The sequence below is a fragment of the Typopeltis vanoorti genome, chromosome 11, assembly GCF_054136105.1.
Source record: "Typopeltis vanoorti isolate ZY-2024b chromosome 11, IOZ_Tvanoo_1.0, whole genome shotgun sequence".
NCBI classification, from domain to species: Eukaryota; Metazoa; Arthropoda; class Arachnida; order Uropygi; family Thelyphonidae; genus Typopeltis; species Typopeltis vanoorti.
Window position 1 is genome coordinate 122,213,072 of NC_143559.1, and position 26,811 is coordinate 122,239,882.

At 36.6% G+C, this 26,811-nt stretch overlaps 1 protein-coding gene across 1 annotated transcript in view; it reads right to left on the bottom strand.

The window, feature by feature from the left end:
• The window catches only part of Gprk1 (G protein-coupled receptor kinase 1), a 598,843-nt gene that overhangs the window by 95,236 nt on the left and 476,796 nt on the right, over positions 1–26,811 (bottom strand). The window contains exon 17 of the mRNA XM_090400057.1: positions 7,000–7,165. Within this exon, the coding sequence (XP_090256183.1) occupies positions 7,000–7,165 (166 nt within the window). The remainder of the gene's footprint in view (positions 1–6,999; positions 7,166–26,811) is intronic.

Genomic DNA, 26,811 nt, shown 5'->3' on the forward strand with positions numbered 1-26,811 from the left:
TTGAACAGGAGAGGTATACAGTGGTGTACTTGGATTTTGCAAAGGCTTTTGATAGACTGCCACATGACAAGCTCTTAAATAAATTGAAACAGATGGGATTGGATAACAGACTTCTGAGTTGGATCAGTGACTGGCTGTTAGATAGGTATAAGAAAGTTGTATATGGGGGTGCAGTATCCAAAAAGAGAAAGGTCAGTAGTGGTGTGCTGCAGGGGTCAGTTCATGTATGTTAATGATATTGGGATGGGTTTAACTAGTGATATGCAGCTGTTTGCAGATGATGTAAAACTGGGAAGAGCAATGCAGAGCCAAGTTGATGTTATGGCCTTATAAGAGGACTAGAATAAATTGCATGAATGGGCACTAAGTGGAACTATCAGTTCAACGTTGCAAAGTGCAACGTTTTGAGATCTGGTAAGCAACGATGGGATGCAAAGTATACACACACTTGGTGAGGAAACTTTAAAGGAAGTAGAGGAGATGAGAGATTTAGGAATGATGGTGGATAAGAACCTGAAATTTAGGGGGCCACATTGCACAAGTTGTGAAGATATCACATCAGATAATGGCAATGATGCGGAGGACCCTGACATGCAGAAAAAGAATTATTATACCATTGTATAAGGCCTTGATAAGACCTCATGTGGATTATTGTGCACAGATTTGGTCGCCAGGTTTTGATGGTGACGAAGATATGTTGGAAAGGGTCAAGAGAAGATTCACAAAGGTGGTCAGTGGTCTTTGGAATGTGGGGTACAAGGACAAATTGAGAGAATGTAAGTTGCAGGGCCTCATGAATAGGAGGAAGAGGGGAGGATATGATTGAGACATAAGTTAGACAGGGGATTGTTATCAGGTTGCAATGGAAGAGATTTTTCATAGAATTGGAGAGGGGGTAAAACATTGCTGAAAACTGTATAAGGAGGGTGTGAGCAGAGGAGTGAGGAGCAGGATCATTACATGGCGAATGGTTGGTGAGTGAAATGCATTGCTTGAGTGTGTTGCAAATGTAGGCACATTGAATCAATTTAAAGCACGGTTGGATGAGCATTGTGTGCAATAGTGTGTACCTCCCACGATGAGTCTTCGACTTCATGGAGGTCAGATGTTAATAATAATAATAAATTCTGAAGAAAATAAAGGTAGCTAAACAAAAGTCATAGGAAGATTTCGTAAGAATAAAAAAGGTAAATATATATCAGAAAGGTGGCAAAATGTTCTGGAGACTATTGAAAATGCTTAGAAATGGAGGAAGGAGTAGTTTAAAAGGAATCAGAGAGGATTAGAAAGAATAGACTTAGGAAATACAGAAAATAAACATCAGGAAGGAGATAAAATGTTCTGGAGGATATTGAATAAGCTTGGAAAATGGAGGAAAGAGTAGAGTAAAGGAATCAGAGGTCATAAAGGGGACGTGCCAACTGAAACTATTCCAGATATATTCCAAATATTTAGAGGAATAATTACTTTGAAATTATGCTAACACAAAATTAGCAGTATACAAGACAGTGTCTGTTCAAACCAATTTTAACTTACGGATCTGAGAGTCTCAAAATAGAACAACATCAATAGCAAAACCATATTAAAAATGAAGACAGAAAGAAAGAACTTGCCATTGTTAGAATTCAAGAATGTGTGAGCAGAGCTAATCTCAGGTGGTATGGTCACTTAAATAGAATGAGAGAGAGAGAGAGAGAGAGAGAGAGGAAAGGTTAGCAAAACAGGTGTTTGATGCCAAGATTGTAGGAAAAAGACCCAGAAGATGAACAAGATCAAGGTGGATTAATACAGTAAAAAGTGCTCTAGAAGATAGAAATGTAAGATCTGATAATATTGGAGTACTGACAAGGATAGACTAATCTTTAAAGATACCTGTGGCATGATTATAAATAATAAATTACACGACAACCACACTAATTAACTTTAATGAAATGAAAGTACAGATATTTCGCACTGAAAATAACAGTACATCATCAGTGGTAGAAACATGCAATCAGTGGAACTGGATTACAAAGTACATAGAGAAATCAGTGGTTTACCAATTAAAAACTGTTGCTGCATTCTAGAAATCCGTATTAATAAATAATATTATTAAATAACTATTTTTGATGGTTACATAAGATAAAGAGACAATCGTTCTGATTCAGATTTGACCGATGTAAAAGGGCTTCACAACTTTCTTTGGAAAGGCATTCATATTTAAACTTGCATCTATAGAGAAGACGAGCTTTATCCCACTGGATATTGTGTTTAGTGTCAATACAATGTTGTGCCAGACCAGACTTTTGAGGTTTCATATATTCGATATAATATTGGTGTTCTTTAATCCTTTTTTCCTACAGAACAGCCTGTTGTCCAAAGTATGTTAGATTATATTCACACGGTATCTGGTAAATGCCACTAAGCAACAGATGAGAAATTTTGTTGATTGGAAAATATGTGGGAATGAGATAATACTTCTTCAAAATTCTACCAATCGGTTTCGAGATGGAAGAAATATAAGGGATTGGAACCCTGCAGTTTGTTGAAGAATCCTGAGGTGTTGGAACATAGGAGTCAATTATCTGCTGGATTTGATTAGGGTTGTAACCATTAAATTTAATTAACTTCTTGAGACTTGTTGTAAGCTTGAGGGAGAGGAGCATACCTTATGTACTCTATTAATTAAGGACCTCATAACACCAATTTTTTGAGAGGTGTGATAGGCAGACTTTTGATGGATGTATCTGCCAGTGAAGGTAGGTTTTAATTTTTAATTGGTAAACCACTGACTGCTGTATGTACTTTGTAATCAGGTTCCTTTGATTGCTTGTTTCCACACACACACTGATGATGTACTGTTATTTTCAGTACGAAATATCTGTACTTCAAATATCTGATTAAAGTTAATTACTGTGGTTATTGTATAATTTATTATTTATTCAAGGATACACTAATTTGGAAAAAAACTGTTCATAGGACAAAATGTATTTGTGTAGTACTGTTACAGTATTGATGATATATATGAAGAAATTGATTATTAAAAGAAAACTGCCATCCTGTGACTCATGTTGCTGTCTTTATGACAGACAAAGAAGAGGATTTTCTCTCTACCTGCTTTGCTAAAATTATGTAGGAAGCCCACCCTCCCCAATTAAAAAGGCAAGCCTTTTTAATTTTTGGGGGAAGGGGGAGTAGTTAAAGATAAATTTAAAGAGCTATGCATGCTTGTCCAGAGCAGGTTTTTGGTTTTTACATATACTCATGCCCATGGTGGGCTCAGACTCATGACCTGTTGGTTGGGAGTGGGTTACGCTATCCACTTGGCCAACCAGGCCACTTTTTTTCTTTTTTTTCACTGGAAAACAGATAGCACTTTGAGTGCTTGACTCAGCTTCTCTTTTAGAGACATAATAACTAGTTCCTGTCTCCAATGGTGAGCAGATCTGCCATACATTTGTATGGCAGATCAGCTCACCATACTGAAAATATATTTCAGTATTTATTAGTTTTCTGTAAATGTCATAACTCAATTGGTTACAACATTTTGATAAATTTACATCACTCCAAGAAAGATGATGTCATTGCTTCTTTCAACTTCTATTGTGAAAGACAGTAAACTGATCACCAGTGTTCCAAGATGTGTTCATTATCTAGTTCTGTCTTGCTAATCAAGTCTTTAATTAATAGAGCACATAAGGTGAGCTCCTCTCCCTCAAGCTTACAACAAGAACTTCTCACTATCAAAAATGTTAATGGAATTTAATGGTTACAACCCTAATCAAATCCAGCAGATAATTGACTCATATGTTCCAACACCTCAGGATTCTTCAACAGACCACAGGGTTCCAATCCCTTATATTTCTGGCATCTTGAAACCGATCGGTAGAATTTTGAAGAAGTATCATCTCATTCCCAAATATTTTCCAATCAAAAAAATTTCTCATCTGGTTGCAGACTGGAAGTGTCTAATTATAGGCCAGTTTGTTATTAAAACACTTAAGGAATTGAACAACGTAGTTAAGGATATAAATTAAATTATACTTTAATAAATATTTTCCGATATTTCGGCAACGTCACGTTGCCATTTTCTAAAGGAACTTACAAAAAAAGGCGCGTGCACGTAGGCACTACAAACACAGTAACTGGGAATGAAGAGATGACGCTACTGTTCTCCTAAAAGTCCTGATGGTGCCCTCTAGCGGGCTAAGTAGGTGTTCTTGGCTGTTGGGCTGAAGGTCTGCTGATGTAAGCCTCCCAAATTTGGGGCAGTTGCATACAACCAAATTTGTTGAGGTTTGGAGAATTTCTTAGGGCTGAGGCTGATTCTATAAATATGCCGAAATATCGGAAAATATTTATTAAAGTATAATTTAATTTATATCCTTAACTACGTTGTTCAATTCCTTAAGTGTTTTAATAATGCATAACCAACGTATAAGTCTGTCTACAAGAATAGGCCAGTTTGTGTTTTATCAGTAGTTAATAAGATCTTGGAGAAAGTAGTGAGGGACCATATACAGCATTGGGCAGATGAAGGTAATGTTATCAGTGAGAGTCAACATGGATTTGTGAAAGGGCGCTCTTGTGTTAGCAATATGCTAGCCTTTTATGATAAAGTTACAAGAGCATTAGATGAGGGAAAGGCATATACTGCCATTTTCCTAGACTTAGCAAAGACATTTGACAGAGTGCCACATGATAAGCTGATATTTAAGTTGCAGCACATGGGTCTGGATGTCAGATTGGTCAACTGGATTCAGGATTGGCTCTCCGATAGTTATTAGAGAGTTGTGTATGGTGGAGCAATAATCAAAGAGGCAGAAGGTTACAAGTGGGGTTCCACAGGGCTCAGTACTGGGACCTATATTGTTTAACCTTTATATCAATGACATTGTCTGTGGATTGCAAGGGGATATGCAGATGATGCGAAGCTGGGAAGGGTTATTAGTGATAGTGCAGATGTGGTAGCCCTGCAAGAGGATTTGAATAAGCTAGATAGATGGGTAAATGAATGGGGGTATCAGTTTAATGCAGCAAAATGTAAGGTCTTGAGGTTTGGGACACATTGATGGGACGTGGCATACTCTATGGGAAGAGTTAAACTGGAGGAAGTAGGAGAGACAAGAGATCTGTGTCTGATAAATGATAGTAACCTGAAATTTAGGGGACATATTGCAAAGGTAGTGAAGGTAACATGGAGGATTGCTGAAATAATGAGAAGGACACTGACCTGCAGAGATAAAATGGTTATCATTCCGTTGTATAAGACTCTGATCAAACCACACTTGGATTATTGTTCTCAGATCTGGTCTCCAGGATTTGAAGGGGATAAATTAACTGTGGAAAGGATACAAAGGTGGATAACAAAGATGGTGTCGGGACTGTACAATGTTAGTTATGAGGATCGGCTGAGCGAGTGTGGACTGCAGAGTTTGGTGGATAGAAGAAGGAGAGGTGATATGATTGAGACTTTTAAACTGTTGAGAGGTGGTTACAGGGTAACTGGGGCGTTCTTTTGCTTGGTTGAACAGCGGGAGGTGTGATGACAAGAGGCCATCCCTGGAAGTTACGAAAGGAAACTGTGAGAAAGAGGGTGTGGAGTGGTTTCTTTGCATGGAGGGTGGATGAACCATGGAACGCATTGCCTGATGGTGAGAGCAAGAATGGTCAATGCATTTAAGGAGTGGTATGATAGACTTTGTGTTTCCTAGGAGGGACCTCCCTCGATGAGTCTTGATGGACTTGTGTTTCTTAGAAAGAACCTCTCACGATGAGTCTTTTGACTCCATGGAGGCCTGAATAATACTAATAATAATAAAAGACAAACTCCAAAGCTATCATTAGCTGGCGTTTACCAGATACCGTGTGAATGTAATCTAACATACTTTGGACAAACAGGCCGTTCTGTAGAAAAAAGAATTAATGAACATCGATATTATATCGAATACATCAAACCTCAAAAGTCTGGTCTGGCATAACATAGTATTGACACTAAACACAATATCCAGTGGGATAAGCTCATTTTCATAGACAGGTTTAAATATGAATGTCTTTTCACAGAAAGTTGTGAAGCCCTTTTACATCGGCCAAATCTGAATTGGAACGACTCTTTCTTCTCCCAAAAGTTTGGTAGATTCTTATCTTATGTAATCAAAAATAGTTTCTTAATAATATTATTTATTAATACTAATTTCTAGCATATGGAAACAGTTTTTAATTGGTAAACACCAACTGCTGTATGTACTTTGTAATCTGGTTCCTTTGATTGCTTGTTTCTGCACACTGATAATGTACTGTTATTTTCAGTAAGAAATATCTGTACTTTCATTTCATTTCATTAAAGTCAATTACTGTGGTTATTGTGTAATTTATTATTTAGAGCCTAAAATGCTTCACTCTGGCAAATAAATAATATATAAGGAGGATATTAAAGACCTATCATCTTTTTAAAGCAAAGCAAATTCAACCTTAAAACCTAAAAATTTAGAATTTTACCAGAGCATTTATGAGAATATAACCTTCATCACTTAAGTTGCCTTGGTTTGTGCTACTTAAAAGACATGGACTCTGTCCAGTAGCCTACATGTTTGGCTTCTATTAGTGCATGGATTAGGTTTCACTGGCCTGACAGCTGTATCAAACTGTTGGATCTCATTTTAAATAACTCTGACATGGGGTGGCCAAGGTACTGATCAGTGGGTTTTTGTTCTCTTAGGTTTCTGCCTGGTCTCTCTGATGCAAACTAACAGTTTGAAATAGCTGTCAAACCTAATCCATGCACTAATAAAAGGTTAATACAGGCTCTGGGCAGAGTGTGTCTTTTAAGTGGGGCAAGTCATACCTGGTCAAGATCATACTTTCAAATCCTCTAGTAAAATTCAAAACTTTTACGTTTCAATTTATCTGGCTTTAAAAAGATGATGAATCTTTAATATCCAAATTAAGTATAATGTGAATAATTCAGGTTGTCCTCTGCCATTTCATTAAAACTGTGGAATAAAATTCCAGAAATCTTACCTTTTTCATCTTCAAACTTCATCTTCATTTTGGCTCTTTTCTTTTGTTCTACTTTGTCAGCTTCCTGATTGATAGTTTCAAATACAGTTTCAGCAATCTCTTGTTGCCACCTTTCTGATATTACAACTGGAAAGTTTTTGTATAATTCTTGGTCAGCTTCTGTTAGCTATTTAAGATAAATGACAAAATTTTTAATCAACCTATCTTAAGGTAAAATGGTTTCACTGTTCCATGTCATTGTTTTAAATGCCTAAAGACAATACTAAACAACAATAACAGAATCAACTTCAATGCACAATGGAAGCAAACTAAAGGTAATGTGTTAGGAGGTTTACAGATCAGATAGTAAATATTCTTGCTATCGCTATTCTGCCAGACACAGCTAGGAATAATAATAGCAAGATTATTTATTGGACAGGTAGTGGTATTTGGTGGACAGTGACATGACCATAGTTTGCAGAGGAGTTGGGTGAAATTCTGAATCTGCATGACTTACTAAACAATCCATTACTATATAACCCATCTCTCTCTCAATTTCATCATCATCATCATGAAATTCCTGCCATGTACCCTCAACATGGTATCATACAGGATATGATAGTACCACATGAAAAATTTACATCATTACTAACTTCTTATCTACAATTTTCCTCCAAATCAGTCTGTTACTTGTCAAGATATTATCAGATCTTATATTTCTATCTTCTAAGGCACATTTTACCATATCAATCCACCTATATTTTGGTTCTTCCTCTGGGTCTTTTTCCTGCCAACCTGGCAGAGAACACTTCTTTGCTAATCTTTCCTCTCCTATTCTGTTTAAGTGACCATACCTGAGATTAGCTCTACTAGTGCATTCCCGGATGCTGACAATGTCAAGTTCTTTCCTAATATCCTCGTTTTTAATACGATATTGCCATTGATGGCCAGCTATTCATGCCCCTAATCTTTCTCAGGACTCTCATATCTGCAGTCTCTAGACTTTGGCCAAGTGTTTTACTTCTAACCTACCTCTCAGATCCATGTTAAAACTGGTTTGAACACTGTCTTCTATACAGCTAATTTAGTGATCTGACTAATTTCTCTTTTATTCAATATGAATTTATTCAATTGACTTGCTACCATACCAGCTTTGTTGATTCTATTGTCTATTTCCATATTTAATTTATCATTTTGACTAAAAATCATGCCTAAGTAGCTGAAATGTTTTACTTGTTCCCATAGCGTATTTAGGTATTTCCCACCCCTAGGCCCACAGAAACTGCCCCCCCCAATATTTAATGAACATGTTGATTTACATGCATAACCTATTTATATTGTAAATTTGTAATATAAATATAATTACAAAAATGAGAGCCTGGAAATTTCTGCCGCCCCTCAAAATTTGCCGCTCTAGACCCAGGCCTATATACAGCCTACACCTAAATATGCCACTGCTTGTTCCACATGTTCACCATTCACTATGCAGTTGACATTTTCAACGATTCTGCCTATTTTCATTGTCTTTGTCTTTTTATTTTATACCTTCATACCATATCTATTACAACAGTTATTCAATTTAGTCAGAGAATCTTGCAGACTTGTAGCAGATTTATTTAGAAGTATCACGATTGGCTGTCTGATAGGTATCAGAGAGTTGTGTATGGTGGAGCAGTTTCAAGGAGACAGAAGGTTACAAGTGGCATCCCACAGGGCTCAGTACTAGGACCTATATTGTTTAACCTTTATATCAATGACATTGTCAGTAGATTGCAAGGGGATATTCAATTGTTTGCAGATGATGTGAAGCTGGGAAGGATTATTAGTAATAGTGCAGATGTGGTAGGCCTGCAAGAGGATTTGAATAAGCTAGATAGATGGGCAAATGAATGGGAGTATCAGTTTAATGCAGCAAAATGTAAGGTCTCGAGGTTTGGGAAACATCGATGGGATGTTGCATACTCTATGGGAGGAGTTATACTGGAGGAAGTTGGGGAGACAACAGATCTGGGGTTGATGATTGATAGAAACCTGAAGTTTAGGGGACATATTGCAAAGGTGGTGAAGGTAACACAGAGGATTGCTGCAATTATGAGAAGGACACTGACCTGCAGAGATAAGAGGGTTATCATTCCGTTGTATAAGTCTCTGATCAGACCACACTTGGATTATTGTTCTCAGATTTGGTCCCCAGGATTTGAAGGGGATAAATTAACTGTGGTAAAGATACAAAGATGGATGACAAAGATGGTCTCAGGACTGTACAAGGATAGTAATGAGAATTGGCTGAGGGAATGTGGACTGCAGAGTTTGGCAGATAGAAGAAGGTGAGGCGATATGATTGAGACTTTTAAACTGTTGAGAGGTGGTTACAGGGTTGACACTAGGGAGTTCTTTCACTTGGTTGAAACTTGGTTTCACTTGGAAGGAGTGATGACAAGTGGCCATCCCTGGAAGTTACGAAAGGAAACTGTGAGCAAGAGGGTGAGGAGTGGTTTCTTTGCATGGAGGGTGGTTGAGCCGTGGAATGCATTGCCTGATAGAGTGGTGAGGGCGAGAACGGTCAATGAGTTTAAGGAGTGGTATGATAGACTTTGTGTTTCTTAGGGGGAACCTCTCCTTGATGAGTCTTGACAAACTTTATGTTCTTATGAAGGACCTCCCATAGTCTTTTGACTCCATGGAGGCCTGAATAATAATAATAATAATAACATTGTCCGCATAAAGCAAAGAGCTGACATCAACATCTCCAATTTTGATATCAGGTTTAATACCACTTTCCTTCATAATGTGATTGATATAGATAATGAATAACAGAGGGGATAATGTACATCCTTGTCTCACACCACATTTAACATTAAACCATCTTCCTGTACTTCCTTCAATTCTAACTGCTGACTTAGAACTCAAATAAACATATAATCAAATATACAACTCGAATAGCTTCTCTCTTGGAACCTTGTCATATGCCTTTTCCAGATCGACAAAACTTAAATACAGATCTTTGTTATATTCCCATGAGTTCTCTACTATTTGTCGTAAAGTGAAGAGCTGATCCTGACAGCCTTTATTTGGCCTGAATCCAGCTTGTTCTTCACCAAGCTTTTCTTCCACAATTCTTCTCAACCGTTTCTCAAGTACACTTGCATAAATCTTACCAAGAATACTCGGTAGGGAAATACCTCTGTAATTCTCACATTGTTTTATTTCCCTTTTTATATATGGGTACTATGAGAGATCTACTCCAATCATCGGGAATTCGTCCCTCTGTCCAGGCCTTCAGCAAGACTTTTATACCACCATACTTCAGCATTTCTGGTTGAATATCATCTACTCCTGCTGCATTTCCACATTTCAAGCCTTTGATGGCATTTCCTACTTCAAGTATGGATATGTATTCCTGACTGTATGCCTATTGAGTGTTTTTTTACCACTGTGCTATCACAGCTTGTTTCATTTAGTAATTTTTCGCAGTAATTACTCCATACTTCAAGGATATCTTTTTCTTCCGTTTTCATGTCACCTTTATCATCTCTAACTCCTTTTACAGCACTCTTTCCTCCATTTCTAAGCTTCTTCAACAACCTCCAGAATATTTTGCCACCTTCTTGATATTTATTTTCTATGTTCTTGCCAAAGTCCTCCTATGACTTTTGTTTAGCTAGTTTTACAAAGTGTTTAGCTTTCTGACATTTGTATCTGTATCTCTTAAGAGCACAAGCTGACTTATTTGCCAGGAACTTTTGATATGCTTTCTTCTTTTCCTTCGCTGCCTCTTTAACTTCCTGTGTCCACCATGGAGTTGTGATTTTGCTATCCTTGCAGACAACCTCATCACATGCCTCTGTGGCTGAATCAATCATCAGAGTTTTCTTCAAGGCTTGTCACTGAATCTCAAAGGTTTGGTTCCTGTTCTCAACCTGTTTCATTTTTCTTCAAAAATTGCTGTGTATATTAGTCTACAGATCACATCTGACAGCTGCTCAACTTTTATTTGCTTTAAAACTTTCTTACATGTCATTCTTTTCAATATGAAATTCAATTTTTATCCTGCTCAAGACTAAATAGTGATCACTTCCAATTTCAAATCCTCTGTACACTCTGGTGTCCTGCACCAGGGAGAAAACATCACTATCAACAATAACATAGTCAATGAGACTTTTCTTATTCCTTGCCTCTTCTCTTCATGTGAATTTGTGCACATTTTTATGTTGGAACATGGTGTTAATAATAACCAGTCCATGTCCTGAGCAGAAATCCAACAGGTATTTGCCATTATTATTAGCTTTGCTCTTTTCTCCAAATTTTCCCAAAATATTTTTGTATGTCTGACAATCATTTCCTACTCTGCTATTTAGATCCCCAACAAGGACCAACTTTTCCTTTTTCATTGTGTCAGTAGCTTTCTCTAGAGCCTCAAAAAATTCTTCCACTTCTACCTTAGTAGAGCCTTCTGTGGGACCATAGGCACAAATAAGTCTCATTGTCCAGTTTCCCATTCTGATATTTGCCCATATCACTCTATGAGACTACCAGCCATTCAAGAAGATTAGCTTCATATTTAGTGTTGAATACTATGGCTACCCCTTCTTTTCCTTGATTGTCATTTCCTGAATATAACATTTTGTGTTTATTGCTCAGAGAGATCTCACCAGTTTTTGTCTTTTTTGTTTCAGTCACCCCTATTATGTCAATCTGGTACTTATCCAATTCCTCAGCTAGCTCCATTTTTTTGCCATTCGGGCTTCTTATGTTGATAGTACCGATCTTTAATTCTGGTGATGTTGAGTTCGGGTTTGTTTTCAGATTTGAAACAATTTCAACTGAACTTAAACAAGAACCATGAAAACTCAAGCAAGGAGAAACAGATAACATGCAGAAAAGGCAAATCTCTTAAAATCTTGCAGATTTACTTTACAAGTATGTGTGTGGTCTTGGTTTTAACCTCAATGATGCTCATTTTCTACAATCTGTAAAACTACACCTAATTTTTCTAACAGAAATTCAAATTTCAGCTTCTTTGAGCAGCACTCCCATTAGTCCCTCCTTCCAATTACTCACTCCTTGCTTCCTTGATTCTTTATCATCTCCAAATGGAATTGTGCATGTTTGTTTTGATATACTGTGTTGCAGAGTTTTCAACTTCCGACTATTTTTGGCTAAAAATCTCTCTGCCTCATTCTATCAAATTCATCTGCTATCTTTGCTCTCCTAATTTCATCAGATATTTGGACCCTTTTGATTTTTTTCTTTAAATGTTGATTTTCTCCAGCTCACCTTTCCTCACAGTGAAATATTCTTCCTTGAAGATTTTAATGCTCACAACTTTAATTGGCTTTTATTTTCCAACTGTACTATTTAGCAGGCAGAGATGCAAGGCAATTCTGTAGGAAATTCAGACTACAATCGACTGCTGATTTTTTTTCTCCCATGGAGCAATGCTCGCATGGTCACTATCATCCTTTCGTTTCTAATAGTGAAGCCTTCTTTCTTGGAAATTTTAATGCTCCAAACTTCAACAAGCTTTTCTTTTTCAACTATATTTATTTAGCAGGTAGAGATGCAATACAATTCAGACTACAATCTAGTGTTGATTTTTTTGTTTCTTCCATGGAGCAATGCTTGCAAGGCCACTTCTTTTTGTTTCTGGCATTACAAAAATATCAATTGAGATTATTGCTAAATAGTTTCTATGCCTCTTTTCCTTAATTGGTTGTAACTTTCAGTATTTTGATTCAAACATTTGCACTGAATGCATCACTAAAACAATTCTTATTGGTATGGAAACATTCATTTCCCATCCCACTTTAAAACCTTGTTCCATATCTTCAAGAAGTGTGCCATATTTGTATAAGAAAAGAACCAAGCATATCACAACTGGCTTGCATCAAAATCACCATCTTCCTTTTCTGTTTATACTAAAGCTTGATATAATTGCAAGTAAATTACCAACACATCTGAATGTGATTTTGAAACTTTCATTCATGTTCAAAAGATAGTTATACTCTCTGGTCCATTGCAAATAATGGTAGTACCTTCTGTCCAACCATGTTTCCACCTCTTTTGTACTAGAATGGTTTGTAGAGATAATCTCCTGGTTCTTACTTTCCCCTCCAATTCTTGCACTGACAATCACAGGAAAATTTCTCCTTCCATTCCAAACATGAAGCATTCCATGCTTCCCTTTCACTGGTAACTTTTAGCCAGAGGTTAGAAGAATCTTGTCCAAACAGGAAGGTTTGGCTCCAAAATTGATTCCTGTTTTGTGACACCATTTTATTCTCTACTATTCCACTGGTAATTATCACATACCTTGGATGGTAAAGATTTCTTACCATTCCTAAGGAGTGCGAAAAAATCTTTATCATCATCAATCAGATCTCCAGGGAGTCCACACATCATTCATACCAGCTATCATACTTTCTCTTAAGCTCATTCACGATAGATGCATTCACTACTGAAAAGGCAAACTGTCCCACTCATAGTTATGTGAGAAAAAAATCTAGCTCTCACTCCTTACCTTCCATATAATGAAAAATTTCATCAAGTGATATCCTATAATGCCCTCTTAAAAGTTTATCACCCACTCTTTCTTCTGTCTATCCTCAATCTATCCTCTTAATCCAAATTCTATAATCCAGATAAAATCTTAGTATTTCTTCTATGCACCCTTCCTACAGCTTCTTTATCTTCTCTGAATCCAGAGAAGACCAAATCTGCACACAGTAGTGTAAGTGCAGTCATATCAAAGCCTTGTAGAGCGGCATCATGATTTTCTCTTTACATGTCAATGTTTGTTTTAACATTGCAATTGTGCTGTGTCGTATTCGCAATTTTTGCTATGTGACTGTTGAACTTAAAATTTCTACTCATATAATTAAAATCTGTTTTTCATTTGAATTTGGTGTGAAGTTTGGAGGACGTCACTTTTAAAAATGATGCAATAAAAGCACACAAGTTCAGATTTGAATAAATTCCACCCCATTATCTTGTCCTGGGTTACTGGCATGTCCATCTTCATTTGTTGCCACTTACATAATAGTGTTCCATGTAATATCATGTCAAATGTCTTTGCAAAGTCAAGTAACATCATTCTGTAGCCATTTCATATCCAACTTGGATATTACATTATTGTAGAAAGTGAGTAAATTACTAAGACAAGACTTTCCCATCACAAACAGGATCATATTCCTACTCATCCATTCGAATTCTTCCCTAAAACAACATTTTCTAACTTTTCCAATGCCTTAATTAATCTGAGGTAGCAAATTATAAACTGGTTAAACGGTCTATAATTTGCCAACTCAGTCTTGAAGTCTCTTTTTTTATGTAATGGAATTATTTTGTCCACTTTTTATTCATTTGGCATTATTATTATTACAGGCATCTCCAGGGAGTCCTTAGTCCTCATCGAGGGAGGCCCTAAACATCATGTCCACACAACTATACGACATTCTCACAGTATCTATCATACCTTGCCTTGAACTCACTCACCGTCATAGCACCCACAACAGACTCAAGGGACTTGGGAGTGTTGGTGGATAGGGAGATAGTTTAGGGGGCACATTGCAAAAGTAGCTAAATCAGCTCATTGACTCACTTGGTTGTTGAAAAATACCTTGATGAGCAGAGACAAACAAGTTATTGTACCTCTGTACTGAGCCTTGATAAGACCTCATCTCGACTACTGTGCCCAGATTTGGTCACCTAGGTTCCTTCTTGATGGGGGAGGTATAGAGGATCCAGAGGCGAGTGACTAAGATGATAGTGGGTCTATGAAATGAACCATATAAGAACAGGTTGAAGATTTGTGGGTTGCAGAAATTAGTTGATAGGCAGAAAAGGGGAGATATGATTGAGACATTCAAATTGCTAAAGGGTTTCTATAGGATTAATTCAGAGGATATTTTTGAGATCAGGACTGGTGGTAGGAGAACTAGGGGACACCTATGAAAGCTGGGCAAGAGTGTGGTTAGCAGGGGTGTTAGAGATGGGTTCTTTACTTTTAGAGTGGAAAATGAGTGGAATAAGCTGCCAGAGTCTGTTGTGGGTGCTATGACGGTAAACGAGTTCAAGACAATGTATGATAGATACTGTGAGAATGTAATCGCATAGTTGTGTGGACATGATGTTTAGGGCCTCCCTCGATGAGTCTAAGGACTCCTGGAGTCGCCCAAAATAATAATAATAATAACGATAATAAGTCTCTGATCAGACCACACTTAGACTATTGTTGTCAAATTTGGTCTCCAGGATTTGAAGGAGATAAATTAACTGTGGAAAGGGTACAGAGGCAGATAACAAAGATGGTTTCAGGACTGTACAATGTTAGTTATGAGGATCGGCTGAGGGAATGTGGACTGCAGAGTTTGGTGGATAGAAGGATGGGTGATACGATTGAGACTTTTAAACTGTTGAGAGGGTTGACACTGGGGAATTCTTTCACTTGGTGGAACAGCAGGAAGGAGCGATGACAAGGGGCCATCCCTAATAGTTATGAAAGGAAGCTCTGAGCAAGAGGGTGAGGAGTGCTTTCTTTGCATGGAGGGTGGTTGAACTGTGGAATGCATTGCCTGATAGAGTGGTAGAGCAAGAACGGTCAATGAGTTTAAGGAGTGGTATGATAGACTTTTGTGTTTCCTAGGAAGGTCCTACCGAGATGAATCTCTTGACTCCATGGAGGCCTGAATAATAATAATAATAAAATATTATCTCCACATGGATGATGCCCACTTTTCAAGTCATCACTCAGTAATCTCCCTACCATCAGGATTCATTAACGCTATTCATCCATAATCCTTCTGCTTACTGCACAGTGAAAGGACGCTTTGGAATATTCCTTTCACTTGTGTGGCTAATTTTCTGTCATAATCTGATTCTGCTTTCTCACCATGCTAATCATCCTTCTTAGTTGTGCTTAATGCTGTTCATGACTTTGCTAGATCACCTGTCTCAATATATATTTTCCATAACATTTTCTTCTTTTACAGCTTCTGTGCTTATCCATTTTTTTCAAGTGATTTTCCCTTCTAATCCTAGGTAGGCATGATCCTGCTTTCTGTAACTACTCCTTGATTATTTCTCTGCATTATCAACAGCCTTCCCTTGTGGTTTGCTAAACCATGGCACAACCCCAAACTGCCTCCTGAGTGTCCCATATGATATGGCATATGGATAAATTCTCTGATGCTATCAATAAATCCCATACTTCAAACTTTGAGGACCTTCAATAACATGTTGTTTCAGGTAGTTATCACTTAAGAGTTGCATGAATTCCATTTTTTCTCTCTCCCCAGTTGTACCCTTTTTCTCCTTCTAATTTATGCTATCCATCACTGAAGACCCTTATAATGATTACTTGAACTGCATTTATTGAGCTAATTTGCAAACACATGTTATAGATATCTGTTTCCTCTGACTTATATCAGTGATCAACTATATATTTTGATATAGCAAACCTATAGGCTTTTATCTCAGACCAAATAGCTTTGAATGCATTAGATCCTTCAACCCTACCTTCCTGTTAAACTACATTTGCTGGTTACAATTTTTTTGTTATCATTAGCAATATCTCTTCACCCCTCCCATCACTGTTTTCCTCGAAAATACAATTTCTCTTACATTTTATTCCTGTGATAATATCGCCATTTGTCAACCAAATATCACTAATGTCTATAATTTTTGGCAATAGCATGCTAATGCAATTCCAAAAACTCCTCATCCTTGTTCTTGATACTTCTAGGATTGGTAGACATGGTACCATAACCTCTTGGAAACTCACAATCATCATCAAATTCCTGATATATATCCCCACAAGGGGTGTATGAGATAATTACGATAGTACTACACGAAAAAGTTACACCATTACTAACTTCTGATCAACAATTTTCCTCCAAATTAATTTGCTATCTCTCAAGATTCCAATATTATCAAATCTTATATTTCTATCTTTTAAGGCACTTTTTTTTTATTGTATCAATCCATCTACATCTTGCTCTTCGTCTGGGTCTTTTTTTCTTGCTAACCTGGCAAAGAACACTTGTTTTGCTAATCTTTTCTCTTCCATTCTATTTAAGTGATTAGCTCTACAAACACATTACTGAATACTAACAATTGCAAGTTCTTTTGTAATATCCTCATGTTTAATGTGATACTGCCATCTGTTCACTCCACTAATCATTCTCAAAACTCTCATATCAGAGATCTCCAATCTTTGATCAAGTGTTTTATTGCTAACCCAGCTCCCAGATCCATAAGTTAAAATTGCTTTGAACACTGTCTTGTATACAGATAATTTAAGTTTTGGCTCATTTATTTCTTATTCCATATAAATTTATTCAGCTAACTTCCCATCATATCAGCTTTACTAATTTTCATAATTTATCATCTTCACTAAAAATTGTACCTAAATTTCTGAAATGTTTTATTTGTTTTATAGGTTCACCATTGAGGATATAGTTTCGGTTATCAATGATTCTGCCTAATTTCACTGTCTTTGTTGTTTTATTGCTGATTTTCATACCAAATTTATTACAACAGTTACTCAATTTAGCCAGGGAATCTTGCAGATTTGTGCTAGATTCATTCAGAATATAACATTATTTGCATAAAGTAAAGTGTTAAGATTAACATCGGCAATTTGGATATCAGATTTAATACCACTTTCCTTCATAATGTGATCCATATAATGCACCCTTGTCGCAAACCATTCTTCCTGTACCTCCTTCAATTCTAACTGCTGGTTTACAGCTTAAATAGAGACTATATATTGTTCGATGTAATGTCCCATTCACACCATATAATTGTTGCGTTCTGAAGAGATTTCCTCTCGGCGCCTTGTCATATGCCTTTTCCAGATCAAAACTTAAATACAAATCATTGTATTCCAAAAATTTCTCAACTATTTGTCTTAAAGTGAAAATCTGATCCTGACAACCTCTAATCCTCAGAATCCATCTTGTTCTTCATCAAGTTTTCCTTCCACACTTTTTCTTAGCCATTTCTCATGTATACTTGCATAAATGTTACCAGGAACACTCAGCAGGGTGTTTTATTTCCATTTTTATAGATGGGTACTATGAGAGCTTTGCTCCAATCATCTGGAATTCAACTCTCTGACCAGACTTCTGAATTATGCAATACAGCCACTATAAAACTTTTATAACTCTATATTTGAGAATTTCTGGCAGAATTTTATCCACTCCAGCTGCCTTTCCACATTTCAGGTTTTTGATGACTTTTTCTACTTCGAGTATGGATATGTATTCCTGACTGCGTTCATGTTGGGAGTTTTCTACCAATGTGCTGACAATGCATGTGCCAATAGAGGTCAAAACCAGGAGATCCTAAGTTCCTTGGCATGGTATATATCAGAGCAAACATATTCACAGATAACACCTTTGAGTCAAAATGATTCAAATGTATTTGGTTGGGAAAGTTGAGATTAGTAGTACTTGAGGAAGTTGTACTTTGAGGTTCTGTCAGGAAAAGCAGGCAAGTTTTTAAAGACTGGAGATGGACATTTCTGAGGATGGAACTCACTCTGTGAAGTGACTAGGATGTTTGTGAAGTGGATTTGGAATTCTCTAAGATTTGTTGTTGACTTCATGGGTCGACACATTCCGTATGTAGTATATAAATTTTGGTTTTCAGGATGGCTATTAGCAACATTTGATTTTCACATCTGCATTCCTCATTTATACTCAATGGTGCATGGCAAAAAAAAAAACGGTGCATGCTTAATCACCATTTTGACATTTTTCCTCTAGTTGACCATCTTATTACAGCTGGACAAATATAAGATATAAATGGGCCCATACATATGAGAGGATGGAGTGTCTTTGAATTTACTATTTGCAGCTGTTATGAATTCAGATCTGTCAGCACGCCATAATTCACTTTTACCAGGCACAAGAAGTTCATTCTGTCTTTATGTGTACATGTAGGTCTGAAGTGGCATGTAACTTCACTCCCCCCTTTTGGGGGGGGGGTGAAGTATATATTATTATTATTATTATTAATAATAATATATATCCCCCCCCCCCCAAAAAAAAACATGTTTTTGGCAAGTTTGTTAATGCCATTCTTTGATCATATCTGTTTGTGGGAAGTTGAGGATGACTGTATTATTATTATTATTATCATCTTATTATTATTATTTAATTTTCTGCACTGATTGAGCTTTGCTACAACAGTGCAAAATTGTTGTAGCAAAATTTGTTGTTTGCAAATGTTGAAAATCACTTTGAGCTTTCTTTCTATTGATACAATTTTGCTAGAGAAAGTCTCCTCTAGAGTGATAAGGACTGGTGTATTCTGGAGCTAGTTTGCATGAACCAATAATTCAATTTTCAAGAATTTTGTGAGCCAGTTGTTAAAATAATGGCTATAACTTTAGGACAGTATACAATTCAATACACAATGGCTAGTGGCATTTGGCAATAAGTTTGTGTATGGATCCAGCCAGGGTACACTTATTTTGGCACCCTTTGTGTTTCCTTCCTCCTTTCCTATGTGATAGCCTATGTTGGGATTGCAGGAATTGAGAAAGAAGCATGATTAATGCTGTTCACACTATGACTGTCTTTAACATGATGGTTCACTGTCTGAGCAATTCTCCACTGAGAAGTACCAGCAGATTCCTGCAGAAATGTCAGCAAAAAGAAGTGCCACTGAACTTGACTTAAAAAAAAACAAACAGCCATATGGATGAAAGGAACATTAGAAAATTTAAAGGTTGGTACTGGAAACATGAATCTGAAGTTGAAGATTTAATAAAATCAGATAGATTTAACAATATTTGCTGAAAACTGTATAAGGAGAGTGTGGGCACAGAAGTCAGGAGCAGGTTCGTTGTATGGAGAGTGGAATGCTTTGCCTGAGTGTGTCATGAATACAGACACATTGAATCAGTTTAAGGCATGGTCGAATGAGCATTGTGTGCCATGATGAGTCTCTGACTCCATTGGAGGTCAGATGTTAATAATAATAATAATATCCATTTAATAAAAATAATAACTTCAAATGATTTTCATAGGTTTCCTAACATCACTAGAAAATATAATTCAACACACAAATTCGTCTTTTTTTTTCAGATGATGAAAACATTTTAAATTAAAGATGCCAAGAAATTATATTCTGGGATTAATCCTTTATCCATGATCCAAGTGTTTCACTTGTATGTGAAGTATCATCATGACTGGGCTACTTGTATATAGAGTCTAATGACCATCAATTGCCTTAGTCCATAATTAAAAGCACGTGCATGCACATGCACACACTCTCTCTCTCAAATGTGTATAATGCTATGCATTATTATTATTATTATATTGGCACCTACAAGGAGTCCGAAGTCCCAATCTATCATGCCTATCCTTGAACCCACTAACAGATCCCAACTGACTCTGGCAATCTATTTCACTCATTCACAACTCTCCAAGAAAAAAATCTAGTCCCCTACTAACAACACCTTTATTCAATTTCCTGGGATGACTACTTGTTCTGGTCCTTTCCCCTGCAACTATCCTATAAAACCCTTTAAGCAACTTGAATGTTTCTATCATATCCCCTCTTTTTCTCCTATCAACCAACTTCTGCAATCCACACACTGTCAATCTATCCTCATATGAAACATTCCACAGGCAACTCAACATCTCGGTAATTTGCCTCTGAATCCTCTCCACAGCTTCCTCATCCCCAAGAAACTCAGAGGTCCTAAAGTTATAGCCAGACATGAGCACAGTAATTCAGATGTGAATGTATCAAGGCCTTATAAAGAGGAATAACAACTTCCTCATCTCATCCTTATTAATGTGTTCTTCAATAGCCAAGTAATCATAAGATTACTTGGGCAACCTTAGCACTATCCCCTTTAAACTTTTAACTTTCTGTCTACGACCACACCTAAATATCTAGTTTCATCTATTTCCCAGAGTACAGTGATATCAATGTGATACATGGCTTGTAACCTATTTATACCAAAATGCATAACTTTACATTTATCCACATTAAACTGATGCCCATTATCTTTTGTCCATACTGACAGCCTATTTAAATCATCCTGCAAGCTCTCCACATTGCCTTGATTAACTATTATTCTACCTAATTTCTCACAATCAGCAAATAACTGAATATTTCCTTTCAGGTTATTTCCTATATCCTTTCTGTACAAATTAAACAGCAATGGTCCCAACACCGAACCACCACTAGTCACCTGTTTTTGCCTCAATCCTGTCCCTCCATATACCACTTTTTGATATCTGTAAAGCAGCCAACACCCTCTTATCCACTTAACCAGTGTCCTATCCATCCCCCATTTTTTCTAATTTGCATAACAGAGTACCTGTGGTATTCTGTCGAATGCCTTTGCAAAATCCAGAAAAATCTACATGTAGTTATTTCCTTTATCCAACTCAGCTGTTACTCTATTATACCCTCTCTGTCCAAAAAGAAACCGAACTTTTGATAGAAAATAAAACACAAGCCAATTATAATTATTCAAATCATTTATTTCAATCAATATACTCTCCCTCAGCTTCGATACAGCATTTGGCACGGTCAATTAATTCGTTAAATGAGTTTTTTATATCGGTTTTTGGGATACTGTTTGGGGTTGTGGTTACTGCAGCTTGAATGTTTTCAATGGTGTCGTATCGCTTTCCTTTCATCGGCAAATGAAGTCGGAAGAAGAAAAAGAAGTCACAGGATGCTAAATCAGGTGAACACGGTGAGTGATCCAACATACAAACTTGGTTTTTGCTCAAAAACTGTCCCACAATGTTCGAATGATGAGATGGTGCATTATCATGCAAAAGTGACAAGCTGCCTGAATCACGATATTCATAGCGTACGTGACGAATTCTCGCTATCGATTGCTTCAAAACTTCGAGATAAAACTCGCCATTGACCATTTGGCCAGGCAGAACGAATTCTTTGTGGATAATGCCATTGGAATTGTAGAAACAAATCAGCATTGTTTTTACTTTTGACTTCTCCAAGTGATTTTTTTTTTCAGTTGCCCCTATTCTGGTGGTCTCTACTCAGCACCCTGGCATATTTTGGGCTCATACTCAAAACATCACATTTTGTCACCAGTAATGATCATTTCATGAAAGTTTGAGTCCTTACGAGCGGTTTTAATAAGGTCCTTCCAGTGTTCAATTCGATACATTTTTTGGTCATCGGTCAACTTGTGGGGAACAAATCGTGAATTCAATTTAAGAAGGCCCAAACTCTCATCAAAATGTTGTGCACATTTGATTTTGGAATCCCCAATTCATCTTCAATCAATCTCACGGATGATTTCGGGTTTTCTTTGATGAAATCACGCACTTTTTGTATATTAACTTTGTTCAGTCCAGTTTTTGGACAGCCCAGCTTTTCGTCATCCTCAAGCATCTCATGACCACTTTGAAATCGCTCAAACTACTCATAAACTTGAGTACGGGATAAGCATTCATCACCATATGCTTTTTAAAGCATTTGATGCGTTTCGGTAAACCTTTTACCAAGTTTCAAACAGAGCTGCGATTGACTTTTGTCAATCGCAGCTCTCTGTTTGAAACTCATTTTCCGACCATTCGTTAAAACACACTGTCACTCTTGGCACTATAACTCAGCTTCTGATGAAACAAATGTCATAAACAGTTGACACAACACTAATAAAGGTTGCCGCTTTCGACAACAAAAAGATACAACAGGTGGTACTACTAGTTTCTTCTATTTTCGAAAATTTCTGTTTCTTTTTGGACAGAGGGTGTAAAAAGTTAGTGAATTACTAAGACATGACCCTTCACAAAGCCATGTTAATCCTCATATAGTATCATAGTTTTATTTACCCATTCTTGAATTCTCTTTTTGACCAATGTTTCCAGTATTTTTATCACCACATCTGAGATACTGATTGGTCTATAATTTGTTACTGCAGTCTTACAACCTTCCTCATGCAAGGGAATTATTTTGCCCTCTTTCCACTCCCTTGGAACGCTACCAGAGCTGAGACTTAAATTAGAGCCTAGTCAAAGGCATTGCGAGTTTCCTTGCACATTCTCACAAAACCCTTGCTGATATCCCATCTAATCCCACATATGTATTTACATTGAGATTCTGCAATATCCTAAGAATCTCCAAATCATCCACCTGTTCTCACATTAGTATCTGTCACATAGATTAAAGCAGTAACCTCAACTGGATGATATACCCTTGCAAAGTGGTCACTCAGTAACTCAACTATTTTATCCACTTCTGTCTCTTCGTGGCCATCATTACTCATTAAGGTTAATCTTCCATAGTCATTCTTTATCTTACTTGCTACATAATGAATGAACTCTTTGGGATTTCCTTTGGCCTGCTTGGCTAGATTCTTCTGCAGCTTGTGCTTAATGATATTACTCATCCATCTAACTCCTATCTGATTAACCCTCCTTACTCAAAGTATACAATTTAATACTGCTTCCTCTAGATGACCCTTAACTATATCCCATGCACTACTAACATTCTTACCCAGCAGCGTTTTATGCCATGGCACAGATTTAAGCTTCTTCCTAAGCTTGTCATAATCACCTACCTTGTACTTCCACATATATCCCTTCTTGATAGAATATTCCTCATGTTTTACCAAGTCAAGACTGCCTGGTCACTTTCACCAATTGGAGGCAATGGTCACCTTGGTTATGGATAGCTCTTCTGATCCTATAACATTTGGTGAAGTTCAATACTCTCCCACCCCTAGTTAAATTCATCACTTGCTAACTCGAGTAATTATCTCTTAGCAGGTGTATAAATTCTATTTCTTTCCTGCCATGTGATCTTATTTCCTTCTAGTCTATATCTCCATAGTTGAAGCCCCCCATAATAATCACTCAACCTGTACTCTTTGTATTTGGTAATGCATGTCTTCCAGATCATCTGTGGAACTCCCTGGCTTATAGCAACAACCAACTGTAGATTCTGTCTTACTAGCCTTAATCTCACACCAAATTGTTTCAAATGAACAGCCACCCTCCCAACTGTCTCCTATTCTTCTTTTTGGCTGCAATTCATCTGCTATCATCAACAGTAGTCCTCCCTCCCATTCACAAAGACAGAGACCTATCTTCTCTGTCTTCCCTGAAAATACTAAACCCCTCACATTCAATCCCTGTAACTACATCATCCTGTTAGTCAAGTTCACTAATGCCTATAACATTTGGTGAAGTTGCATTAACCAATGCCCAAAATTCCTCCCTCTTGTTCCTGATACTACTGACATTAGTATATAGAAACTGCAGCATCCTTTTAGCCCCCCCACCTTTACTTCTTGAATTGACTATCCTATTCAATAGATTCCTAGATTCCACACTTGGTTATTCTCACACTCACTCGTCTCGTGGGTGCCTTCACACAACATTACTTGCCTTCTAACTAATTGCTTAAGTTTTCCTGAATTTCACTTCAGCATTCTCGGTGAACGAAGCTCTCTCCAGACACCTAGCACACCAAACCATTTAGATGCAGTCCATCAGCATTGTACAAATCCTTCTTTCCATCAAACACAGATCACAGATCAGCAAATCCTACATCATTCCTTCTGCACAATCTACACATAGATTCATTGGCTACCAACGCCCTCCTCAGCTCGCCTCTATCATAGCATGGTAGGAGACTTACAATCTTCACCTTCTTGCTCTTCAGTTTTGTCTTTTCTAACAACTCCTTTACATCCTCCCTCAAAGAATACTTCTCGCCTCTCAAATCATTTGTACCAACCAAGACAATAATTTTCTTCGACTTACCTTTTTGCATCCAGATGGTGCAAAAAGGTAAGTCGAAGCAACAACCAATATTGTGAATTTTTGAACCAGGGAAGCACAATTATGTCACACTTTCATTAAGTACTCCCTGATTGTTGAGTCTCCATACATAATTTTCTCCTTAACCTGCCTTTCTTGTTTGTTCACTCAGTCTATTTTATTACTTTTGACCACCTGCTTCTTTCTCTTTTCAGTCCTGCTAATCTCTTGCCATTTCTACAATTTTTAAATTTTGCACTTTGTCCTATGAAGGATAATATTTAAGTGTGCTATTTCTTTATTAATTTCCATTTCATTCTCCTCTATTTCCACAGCTGCACGTTCGACATTAATAACACCATTTTCCATCTTATCGTCAGTATTTGCTGTGTCTCATCACCTAATAGACACTCACTTTTGAAACACTTCCTTCACACATATTCTTTAATTTTCTCAACGAATACATTTCACATATATACTGCATTGAATAAAATCCTGCAAATTTAAATTGCCAGACAATGTACTGACAACATCATAATAAAAATGTTATAAAGACACTAAATACTCTAAAAACACAAAAATCTACACTAATACACTAATTTTCTAATGAAAAAAAAAATAAAATAAAACAGATAAATCACCAATTTTACACAAGTGCTAAATTACATGACCACTCACAACACAACCTTGAAGCTGAAGCACATTATTATAGGATCTTCACGCACAATGTTTGCTTACACTTGAATAAAGGATTAATTCAAGAGTATAATTTCTTGGCATCTTTTATTTATAATCTTTATCTCATGAAGAAGGATATGAATAGCTGGTGAAAAATAGTGTACCATTAAATGAAATTTTAAAATACGAAACTGATTTGAACAATTTTTGGGATTTGTAGATAATAATGTAGAATGAAAAATGTTTCATCCCTGCAAGTATTCAAACAGCTAAAAAGATAGCACTATTGCAGTCACTAGTACCGACTGAAAGCAGTTTCATATTAATGAATATAATTTGTATGAGGGTGAAAACAGTTTAACAATAGATCATATATCAGATTTAATGCAAATAAATTTATTGAGAAAAGTGCAGATTGAGATGTAACTCCATTTGTCAAATAACTGAAATGAAATCCCAGATTAGCTACAGATACAAGAGTTGGGCAATAGTCAACAAAAACATTTTATGAGAATCAACTGGTTATTTTTTTAATACATTTTATTTTATTTTTTTTAGTGAGCAGTAGTTGAAATTGGACTAGTAGGAGGTGTCACATAATAATAATAACATAATTTTGCTCTTGAAACTTCAAGCACATCTTCCACATTACTCAAGTTGTCATCGTCTGAACAAATTTAGGTATAGGCTTTTTATGTCCTGTTCCTGCTCTGCAGATGAGGTTGATCTTTCCATCTTAATCTTGGGTGTCCATGGTTTCTTCTTCCCATGGATTTATATTCTAGTGCTAATTTAGGAATCCTATTGTTATTCATTCTTTCTATGTGGGATATCCAATTTTTCTGGTCTTCTTCTATTTCTTGTAGGATGTTTTTTTGTATCTAATCGTTCTTATTTCTGTATTTTTCTTTTTATCTAATCTAGTGAGTCCCAGGAGAGGTTTTAGAAACTTCCAATCATTGTCTGTTTCTTTGTTTTAGAATCCAAGTTTCACTTCCAAATTTGAGAGATGTAGATGCTTTAGATATCATATTATGCAATTTTGAGTTTCTTTAGTCATGTGTTTATCAAAATTTCTTTTAATTATGCCATTCATTCTATTGTAAATTTGTAGTCTTGCTTCCGATTGTGAATCAGTATTGCATTGTGAGATTATATTTCCAAGGTAATTGAATTCCATAACTTGTTCTATTATTTTATTGTTAAGCATAATTTTGAATAGTGTTTTAGAGATTTTCATTTAATTTTTTTTTTGCTATTTCATTTAGATGGTTAGTTGCAATTTGGAGTTTATCTTCTGAATTTGAAATTAGTACCTGATCATCTGCATAAAGTATTGTATTTAGTTGTATATTACTTGTTAGTTTAATTCCATCTTTGACTCTGA